At 39.9% G+C, this 10843-nt stretch overlaps 1 protein-coding gene and 1 pseudogene across 1 annotated transcript; both read left to right on the top strand.

Annotated features, from left to right (window-relative positions):
• Nucleotides 1-218: 218 nt before the first annotated feature.
• LOC112928517 (eukaryotic translation initiation factor 4E type 2 pseudogene) lies at nucleotides 219-827 on the top strand (annotated as a pseudogene).
• Nucleotides 828-2750: 1923 nt separating this feature from the next.
• On the top strand, nucleotides 2751-8909 carry SMIM23 (small integral membrane protein 23). The gene is made up of 4 exons (XM_026009584.1): nucleotides 2751-2840; nucleotides 8130-8181; nucleotides 8378-8445; nucleotides 8697-8909. The coding sequence occupies exons 1-4, from the start codon at nucleotides 2751-2753 to the stop codon at nucleotides 8907-8909; spliced, it is 423 nt and encodes a 140-aa protein (XP_025865369.1).
• Nucleotides 8910-10843: the final 1934 nt, after the last annotated feature.

Raw genomic sequence — 10843 nt, 5'->3', positions numbered from 1 at the left:
AGAAAATGGGCAGAAGAGGTGCCTAGGTGGCTCAGTTGCATAAGCATCCAACTCTTGATTTTGGCTCAGGTCGTGATCTTGACGGATATTCTCTCCCTCTGTTCCTCCCCCGTGTATGCTCATTCTCTCTCTCTCTCTCTCTCTCTCTCTCTCTCTCTCTTTCTCTCTCTTTTTCTAATAAACAAATAAATCTTTTTAAAAAGTGAGTAGAGACTCCATGAGGCAGTGGCGACGGCGGTGGTGAGAAGATGAACAACAAGTTCAACGCATTGAAAGATGATGACAGTGGGGACCATGATCAGAATGAAGAAAACAGCACACAGAAAGATGGTGAGAAGGAAAAAACGGAACGAGACAAAAGTCAGGGCAGCAGCAAGAGGAAGGCTGTTGTCCCTGGGCCAGCAGAGCATCCCCTGCAGTACAACTATACTTTCTGGTACTCAAGAAGAACCCCCGGCTGTCCCACCAGCTCACAGAGCTTTGAACAGATTGGCACCTTTGCCTCTGTGGAGCAGTTCTGGAGGTTTTATAGCCACATGGTACGTTCCAGGGACCTGACAGGCCACAGTGACTTCCATCTCTTCAAAGAAGGAATTAAGCCCATGTGGGAGGATGATGCAAATAAAAATGGTGGCAAGTGGATTATTCGACTGCAGAAGGGCTTGACATCCCGTTGCTGGGAGAATCTCATCCTGGCCATGTTGGGGGAACAGTTCATGGTTGGGGAGGAGATCTGTGGGGCTGTGATCTCTGTCCAGTTTCAGGAGGACATTATTTCAATATGGAATAAGACTTCCAGTGACCAAGCAACCACAGCCCGCATCTGAGATACCCTTCGGTGAGTGCTTAACCTACCTCCCAACACCGTGATGGAGTACAAAACCCACACCGACAGCATCAAAATGCCAAGCAGGCTGGGCCCCCAAAGGCTCCTTTTTCAAAACCTCTGTAAGCCTCAGTTGAATGTGCCATGACCCTCTCCCTCTCTGGCTGGCACCATCATTGAAGCTGGCATCATCGGAGTCTCTTGTTCTGTTGGTGTGCTACCTGGAAGATCCTTCTGTCCTGAACAAGAGGAATTGGAAGAGCATTTTATGTTTTAAGAACAGGCTGATACACAGCAGCTACAACAACAGCTGAGATCACTTAATAAATGGTGCTAAACTAAAAAAATAAAAATAAAAATAAATAAAAATAAAAAGTGAGTAGAAGACATGAACAGATATTTAACTGAAGAGGAGACAGAGATGGCCAAGAAGTACATGAGAAAAGTTCAACATTATTAACTGTCAGGAAAATGCAAATGAAAACCACAATGAGATATCACTGTAGACCTACCAAAACGTCTAAAATAAAAAATAGGGCAGCCCAGGTGGCTCAGTGGTTTAATACCACCTTCAGTCTAGGGTGTGATCCTGGAGTCCCAGGATCCAGTCCCACGTCGGGCTCCCTGCATGGAGCCTGCTTCTCCCTCTGCCTGTGTCAATGCCTCTCTCTCTCTCTCAGTCTCTCTCTCTCTCTCTCTCATGAATAAATAAATAAAATCTTTAAAAAATAAAGTAAAATAAAAAATAATGAAAACATCTGGCAAGGAGGAGAAGAAACTGTATTGCTCATTCATTGTTAATGAGAATCTGCAATGGTACAGCCATTCAAGAAAACAGTTTGACAATTTCTTAACAAAATTATGCCATTACCATAAAACTTGGCAATTTCCATCTTAGGCATCCCAGAGAAATGAAAACTTAAGTTCACACAAAAACTATACAAGAATACCCATATCAGCTTTATTCATAAGAGCCAGTAATCAGAAATAGCCAGATGCCCTTTAGTGGGTGAATGGTGAAACAAACTGTGTACATACATGCCATGGAATACAATGCAGCAATTAAAAAGCAACAAACTACTGATATTCTCAACAATCTAAATGAATCTCCAGAGAATTATGCTTAGTACAAAAAAAGCTAATATCCAAAGTCTGCATACTATTTGCACTTTTGATAAGATAAAATTTAGAACTGGAGAAAGGATTCATGGTTGCCAGGAGTTAGGGATAGTAGGGGCAAGGGGACAGAGGGTGGGCGGTGGGTATCCAAGGGCAAGACAAAAACCCTCTGGCTTGGGAATTCTTCAGTATCTTGGCTGTAGCAATGGATACACAAACCTACACACCTGACAAATATTTAGAATTAAATACACATGCACAAATAAGTACAAGTAAAATTGGAAGGTCTGATTAAATTGATAGACTGTATCAATGGCAAATCCCAGTTGTGAGATTGTATTACAGGGGATTCAAGATGTTACCACTTGGGGAAGCTAGGTGTAAGAAACATTGGATCTCTTGTATTATTTCTTACTACTGCATGTGTATTTACAACTATCTTAGTAAAAATTTCAATTAAAAATTTTATTGTTTTGTATTCTAAAACTCACATTTTATTAAAAATTTAAAGATATAGGAGAGTAAAGATCAGAAAAATCATCATCCTGAAATATAGCATTTTAATGCACTTTTTTTTCGGGTCTTTGGTTTTTACATTTATATGAAAAAAAAATTGTGAAGGACTGGAATAAAAAGCAGGGTGGTGACAAGGTGGGGACCTTGTTGTCTCCTACCTTCTATGACATCAGAACTCAGTGTTTGAGGGATGCCTGGTGACCAGAGGCCAGGAAGGAGGAGGTTACTCATCTGCCTGTCAGGTGTGTGTGGGGGACATTGATCCACCCAGGCAGCCTGACCTGAGGCCATGGTGACCCAACAGGTGGGCAGTAGGGGGCGAGTGGCAGCCGAGCTGTTTGAAAGGAGAAGGGGCAGTCGCTGTGAGGACAAGAAACAGGTGAGGCGAGACTGGATGTATGCTGCCTCCCTTCTGGGCTCCCTTTGCCACTGCAGACAGACTTAAGGCCCTCAGAGTCAGAAGAGGCCTTCAGCCTGACCCTCCCTGGAGCCCCATCTGTTGGAACACAGCATGCATGCTTAAGTGCTTCTTCCCCAAGGCCATTACCGACTGACTCTCTTATTTAATTCCCAGCACCGTCAGCAGAAGGTATGCCCCACGAGGACTGGATTGTTTGTTTAGTTTCCTACTACATCCCTAATGCCTACAATGGTGTTTGATGCATAATAGTGGCTGAATAAATCAATGAATGAATGAACATGCTGAAATAAATAGGCTACATCTGAATTGCAGAGTTCCTGGAGTATTTATTCTTAAGGCTAAAATTCAAACCTCATGCAGAATTTTGTCCCATTGTAAGCAACCACAACATTGATGACATGTATGAGGCAGCTACTTTCAGGTGAAGGCCACCAGGCAGCACAAGAGTGTGATCCCAGAAGAAAGGAAGACTCCTGATAGCCTCAGCACTTTCCCAGGGGCTGCTACAGTGAGTCCAAGCACAGGACAGCAGTCTTGCTGAGCTGCAGAATGGAGGGAGCTAAAGCAGCTGAACTCTGTAGGACAAGGCAATGGAGAGGAGAAAGAGAGCTATACACCCAGGGGTTCCCCATGACTCCTTGGCTGAGGGCGGGGTGTGCGTGCAAGGGACCAGATTAGCCGCCCTGATCAGGGTGATTGCTATGTGGTTGACAGCAGAGATCCTGGAAATCCAGTAGGGCTGAAGGTTATTGGAATTCTGGCCCAGCTAGAGCAGAGAAACTCCTTAGCACTCAGGCATCCATTTGAGAGCACACATATACAAACATGCACACACATACATGTCAGTGCATATATATACATGCATGCATATATCTACATGCACATATATATATATATATATATATATACATAAATATACTTGGAAAAAAAGAAAACTCTTTTTCAGGGGCACCTGAGTAGTTCAGTTGATTAAGCATCTACCTTTAGCTCAGGTCATGATCTCAGGGTCCAGGGATCAAGTCCCCCATCAGGCTCCCTGCTCAGTCAGAAGTTTGCTTCTCCCTCTCCCTCTGCTCCTTCCCTCTGCTCGTGTTCTCTCTCTCTCTCTCTCTCTCCCTCTCTCTGTCTCTCAAATAAATGAATTTTAAAAATCTAAAAAAAAAAAAAAAAGCAATGGCCAAAGTCTCCACATTAAGAAGGAAATAAAGAATTAAACTTAATGATAGAAAGAAGAAACAACAAAGATAAAATCAGAAATTAATGAAATATAAAATGAAAATAATAAAACAAAATTAATAAACTGTCTCTTTGAAAAGATTCATAAAATTGGTAAATTTTTCATAGTCTAATTTTTTTAAAAAGAGAAAACCCAGATTACCAATATTGAGAATAAAAAAGAACTATCACAATACCACATATAGGCAGACATCAGAAGCATCTGAAGGTAATATGAGGAATGACTGGATACAAATGCATTTGCTAACTTAGGTGAAAGGAAGAAACTTTTTACAAAAGTTTCTCAACACAATTTACAAAAGTAACTCAAGAGGAAATAGAAAGTCCAAATGACTACAAGCCCGAAAGATTTCACCAATGAATTCTATCAATCATGTGACAGAGAAAGAAATAATATCAATTTCACACATATTCCTTCATAAAATAGAGGCAGAAGAAATGCTCCCTGACCCATTTTAAAGGTGCAGCATGACATTGACTCTAAAACTCCACAAACATATAGAAAAAAAAGAAATCTGACCTCCCCATGAATATAGATGAAAAAAATCTCCACAAAGTAGCAAATCAAATCCAGCAATAGAGAAAAAGGTGAATGCATCATGAACAAATAACTTCCTGAAGGAACTCAGGTTGGTTAGGTATTCAAAAGTCAATCCATGCAATCTCTCCCATGATCAGACAAAAAAGGTTGGCACTCACATAGTCTCTCAGTGGATACAGGAAGTGCATTTCACTAATTCAGCATTCATTCTTGGTAAAATTCTTAGAACAGTAGGAATAGAAGGAAATGTCTTCAAGCTGAGAAAGGATAAGAAAAAAGCTAAAACCACCTCCAGTGGCTAAAACCACTTCATGGTGAGCACTCACACCTCATCCCACTAAGATACAGTGCAAGATGACCATGTTTGTTTTTGCCACTTCTATTTGGTATTTTACTAGTCAATATGCAAGGCAAGAAAAAAGTTAGACTTCTGAAAAATAAAGATTAGAAAGGATGAGGTAAAACTTCTTCCCAGACAGTATGATTTTCAATATACAAAATCCTAAACTCTACCAGAAAAAAAAAGGAAGAATTAAATCATAAGATACAAAATAAATTGTGGTTCTATAGACTAGAAACAATTGGAAAATGAACATTTAAAATCAATACTAGTTGTAATAGCATCAAAACCCATAAAATACTTCAAGAAGATGAGCAAGGCCCCTACACTTGAAAACTATGAAACATTACTAAGAATAATCATAGACAATGTAATGGAGAGATCCACCTTGATTATGGATTACAAGGTATGGTACTTTAGAGACATTCTTTCTCACCAAATTGAACCCTAGTTTCAATGTAGTACTATTCAAAATCCCAGCAGGTTTTTTAGAAACTGAAAAGATTGATAGGTTGATAAATGTGTGTGTGTGTGTGTGTGTGTGTGTGTGTGTGTGTGTGTGTGTGAGAGAGAGAGAGAGAGAGAGAGAGAGAGAGAATGCAAAGGATCTAGGGTAGTCAGAAAAAAATTTGAAATAAACAAAATTTTAAAACTCACACTATCTTATTTCAAGTCTTAGGATAAAGCTATATGGTCATCTAGATAATATAGCATTGACCAAGAGAAATAGATAAAGGAATGGAACAGCACAGTGACAGTGGGGCTGTTAGGGATTGAACTGTGTCCTCCAAAATTAATATGTGGAAGCCCCAATCCTCAATGTGACTGTATTTGGAGATAATTAAGGTTAAATGAAAGCATAAAGGGTGGGGCTCAAAAAGGGGGGGGCTCCACTCCAATTGTACTGATGTCCTTATAAGAAGAGAGATACCAGGGATGCACAGAAAAAAAGGCTGTGTGAGGACACAGGGCAGCCATCTACAAGCCAAGAAGAGAGGTTTCACCAGAAACCAACCCTGCCTCATGCCTTGATCTTGACTTCCAGTCTCCAGAACTGTAAGAAAATTAATTTCTCTCAGTTGCTTAAGCTACCCAATCTGTAGTATTCTATTATAGCAGCTCCAGAGAGTTAAGACAGATTTAGCATTGGCATAAAGGTTGCTATATAGATCAATGAAACAGAATAGAATCCAGAAGCAGACCTACATAAATATGGTAGGCATGTTTTTTACCGATTTTTAAACAATTCTAGAACTGGACATCCTGATGAAGAAAAGAATCTTGATCCCTCCTTTACATCATATGCAAAAATTCATTCAAAATGGACCATATACCTAAGTGGAAAGTTAAAACAATAAAATGCAAAAAAGAAAACAGAGGAGAAAAATCTTCACAACCTTGAGTTAGACAAAATTTTTTAGATTGCACACAAAAGGCATAACCATAAAGGGAATATATTCGATTATTTGAACCTCATACAAATTGAAACCTTTAACTTTCAAACACCTTGGTAAGAAAATGAAGAAGCAAGCCACAGACTTGGAGAAAATAGTCATAATACAAACATCTGATGAAGAATATATATCCAAAATATACAAAGAATTACTATAACTTAATAAGACAAACTGCCCAATAAAAAATGAATAGAGTTTTTAACAGACATGCCCACAAAGAAAGCTATGTGAATTCTGATCAAGAAGATGCTCCACATCTGCTATAGACTGGATGCTTATGTCCCCCCTAAATTCATATATTGAAATCCTAACTCCCAAAGTGATGGTATTAGGAGTCAGGGGCCTTTGGGAGATGATTAGGTCATGAGAGTAGAACCTTCATGAATTGGAGTAGTGCTCTGATTAAAAAAAAAAAAAAAAAAAGGACTCCAAAGAGCTCTCTCTGCTCTCTACCACATAAAGATAGAATGGAAATGGATGGAACCCAGAAGAGCACCCTCAACAGAACCTTCATGCTGGCCTCCTAATTCCAAACTTCCAGCCCCCAGAACTATAAGAAATAAATTTCAGTTGTTTATAAGCCATCCGGTCTGTGGTACTTTGTTATAAGCAATGCAAACAGACTAAAACAACATCATTAATCATTTGGGAAGTGCATATAAAAACTAGATTGACGTACCACTACACAACCAATAGAATGCCTAAAATTAGGAAGACTGCCAACACGGACGTGGAGCAACTAACTGTCTCATGTTGCTGGCAGAAACATAAATTAGTACAAAACCCTGGAAAACAGCTTTGTGGTTTCTTATCAGATTAAACATGCACCTGCCATAGGACCCAGTATTTGCATTTCTGGGTACCAACCCAAGTAGAATGAGAACAGATGTCCACACAAAGAGTTGTATCCAGGTGTTCATAGCAGTTTTATTCATGATAGTCAGAAACAAGAAACAGCCCAAAGTCCATGAACAGGTGAAGAGGTAAATTGTACCATATTCATACAATATATTACTCATCGGTAACACTGAACATAAAAACATGGAGACATCTCAGAAGCATTATGTTGAGCAAAAGTAGCTAAAGTAGCTAGGCACAAAAGACTACAAAGTTCCATTGACGTGGAGTCATAGGTCAGGCAACACTACTCCATAGTTACAGAGCAGATTAGTGGATCTGTCTGGCAGGCGAGGGTAAAGGAAGGAATGGACTGTAAAAGGGCATAAGGGAACTTTCTGGGATGATGGAAATGTTCTTTCTCTTAACTGGGGTGGTAGTCCACAGGTGTAGACATGCCAAAACTCAACAAACTGTACATTTAAAATGTGTGCATTTTACTGTCTGTGAATGATACCACAATAAGGTTGATTCCTTTTAAAGATCATTTAGAGCAAAAATGTGAAAGTAAGGCAAGGAATGAGAACAGAGGTGGGTCTTCTCAGCAGAAAGAAGGGAGGGAAAACCCCAGTGGAATGTCACCAGGCTGCCATGTTACCTACTTCTGCAATGTTCGGGGGTTTTATAGTAAGTGTGCATGACATAGATAACTAGGAAAAAGTTAAGCTCTAAAAATCATCTTACAGCATTGCTATGCCTAGCCTTCTGTGAGGGCAGCAGGCATGCCTGCCTGCCTGCTCCCCAGTGAGTCACCTCCTTCCTCCTTTTCTTGCCACCAGACGCTGTTGGCGTTGCTGATCTTGGTGCTGTACGTGGGCACAGGAATATCAGGTGAGCATTCTGGAATCTGAGAAAGGAGGAGCCGAGTCCATACAGAGTCAGGAGGGGTATTCTGGGGATGGCTGCATGCCAACCAGAATGCCAAGGTTCACCTTCTCCTCCCCCTCCCCACTGGGATGACCAGCCATGTTTATTTCAACTACTGCTCATTTGTCCTTTTAAGAGGTGATGTTTGTGCCTGTTTCAGGAAGAAGTTGGGAGGTGTCAGAAAGGATCAGAGAATGTAGCTATCCCCAGAATCCTGTGGCTTCCCAGGTAACATATTCAAAAAAGGTACTGAGGGGATATCAAATTTAGCTGAGGAGATCTGGGAAGGCTTCCCAGGGGTGTCATGGGCGAGCTGGACCTTGAAGGACATGTAGGAGCTGGCCAGGTGGAGAAGGTGGGGATGAGCACTCCAGACAGAAGGAATAACATGTGCAAACACTCAGAAAACTTTTTGAAACCAGTAACAGGGGATTCTATGTGAAAAAGCTCAAGATGCAACTTTGATGTCTGCCTTTCAGGGATTTGAATACCAGACCAATGAACCTGCAGAAGAGCCAATAAAGGTCATCAGGACCTGGTTGAAGGAAAATTTGCATGTTTTCTTGGAGAAGCTAGAGAAAGAGGTGCAAGAACTGGAGCAACTGGTACAGGACCTGGAGGAATGGTTAGATGCTCTTCTGGGAGATGGGCATGCAGAGGATCCCTGCTCCACCTTCAAAAGTCACCTGTGAGGACCCAGGGCTGGAACCTGGGGAGGACGCCAAGTGGAAGCCAGTGGGGAAAAGGGTTGCTGGCGGCTCCTCTACAAAAGGCTGAGCTGTGACACTTGAATTTCAAAGCAAGAAAATAAAATAGTTGGGACACTAAGAACTTTGATGGTACCACTGCTGGTTCACAAGCGCTGTCAGGAGGACCCCAGGGCTCTGCTGGGAAATCCTCCAGCATACCAAAACTCTGGTGCACTGGAATCAAGCCAGTCCCGGCTCAGGACCCTCACCCACCTCCCTGAGATAGGGCTGATAAACAGTTCTTCCTTTTTTACATTCTTTTTCTTCCCTCTCTGAAACTTAGCATGAGGACACTGGTTCTGGGGTATATAGATGGTATGTAGCCACTCAACCTTCGGACACTGCTGCTAGCAGCATAAATTGCCAGAACCCCAGTAGAGGGTAATTTGGTGATAGCTATCAAATTCACAAATGCATTTACCATTCGATCCAGAAATCTGCTTCAGGGATTTATCTAACATATATATATATATATATATATATATATATATGTTTATGTATATATCAATATACACATACATATATATTTATCATATATGTGACATGTATATAATCTAATTATATATAATTTTATATAGTATATATAATATATTTACATATAATTTATCACATATATGAAATATATACTTATATATATACACACGTGTGAAATTACATGTATACAATGTTACTCTCCTAGCTTCATTTATAATAGCAAAACAAAAGAAACAATCCAAATGATATCAGTAGGGCCCAGGTTAAGATAGTAGAGGCACAGCCAAATAGTGGATACCTGCAGCTGTGAAAGAGAATGAGGACGCTTTCCTTCTGATAGAGGAGAGTCTACAGGAGAGGTTGTTAAATGAGAGAAATTAAGGCATAAGAAGAGCATGGGGATAAGAATTTATATTTTGTTGATGATGATGATGATGTTATGGAATGTGCAAGAAAACTCTAGAAGGATCAAAATGGGGGAGGGGCAGGTTGGGGGAGTTGAAAGTGAGCAAATATATGAACAGAATGAAAGGGAAAACTTCACACTTTTTTGTTTTCAGACTATATGAATGTTTTGCCTATTCAAATATTTTTAAAATAAAATTACTTATTATTTTGCTTGCAGAGCAGGACTGGAATACAGAATATACAAGCAAAATAAGAATACCGCTATGATGAAATTATGAATGATTTAATTTTTTTTAAGCAGTGCCAAGAGAAAACCCTCTCTTGATTAACTTATTTTGATTAAATGATGATAATTTTTATCTAGGATTTTCCCTTTTTCCTTTAATTTCCAGGAAGTTCAGCGTTTATTTAGTTGTCCATTGTGGGAATTATATCAGCCTCACTCTTGGACTATTTGCCCCTTTCTAAGATTTTTTGTTTTCTATTTTAGTGGAATTATTATATTCATGCCATAGAACTACCTCAAATCTTTGGAAAGTCATGAGGGTTCCAATTCAAATTGTCTCATAGAATATCTGCCTTACAGGGGGAATGGCATGGCAATTCTGCTTGCTGGGAGGAATTATTCAATTGCCACTTGGGAAGGAAAAAGTCTTTGCAAGTTATGGTCACAGTTTTGCCACTTTGAATATGTGTCAGGGGGTAGGGACCAGAATCTGTTTTTCTTGTTTGCAGCTATTTTAGCAAGTATTCTGCAGGAAGGTCTGATAATGATATATCTTTGCATTTATTTTTACTGTTACTATAAAGGCTGTAGTAACATATCCAAAATCATGTACATGTACAGGGTTCCCAGGCAGAATTTTTACTGTACACAGGTTTAGCCTAACATACACTTCAGACTCTAACCCTCATTTAAGTTGCAATTGTATTGTACCCATAATATATATGTGTGTGTGAATATTTATATATTATATATATTTATATATTTTCTT

This window comes from Vulpes vulpes, chromosome 4, assembly GCF_048418805.1.
Source record: "Vulpes vulpes isolate BD-2025 chromosome 4, VulVul3, whole genome shotgun sequence".
Lineage (NCBI taxonomy): Eukaryota > Metazoa > Chordata > Mammalia > Carnivora > Canidae > Vulpes > Vulpes vulpes.
The sequence above is the reverse complement of the archived record's forward strand: the minus strand, read 5'-3'. Positions and strand labels throughout refer to the sequence as shown.

Bases quoted from the DNA above. Each gene is read 5' to 3' on its own strand.
- SMIM23 (XM_026009584.1), top strand. From the start codon at position 2,751: ATGGTGACCCAACAGGTGGGCAGTAGGGGGCGAGTGGCAGCCGAGCTG. The intron at 2,841-8,129 runs GTGAGGCGAGAC...TCTTGCCACCAG, and splicing joins GCTGTGAGGACAAGAAACAG to ACGCTGTTGGCGTTGCTGAT. The intron at 8,182-8,377 runs GTGAGCATTCTG...TGCCTGTTTCAG, and splicing joins CGTGGGCACAGGAATATCAG to GAAGAAGTTGGGAGGTGTCA.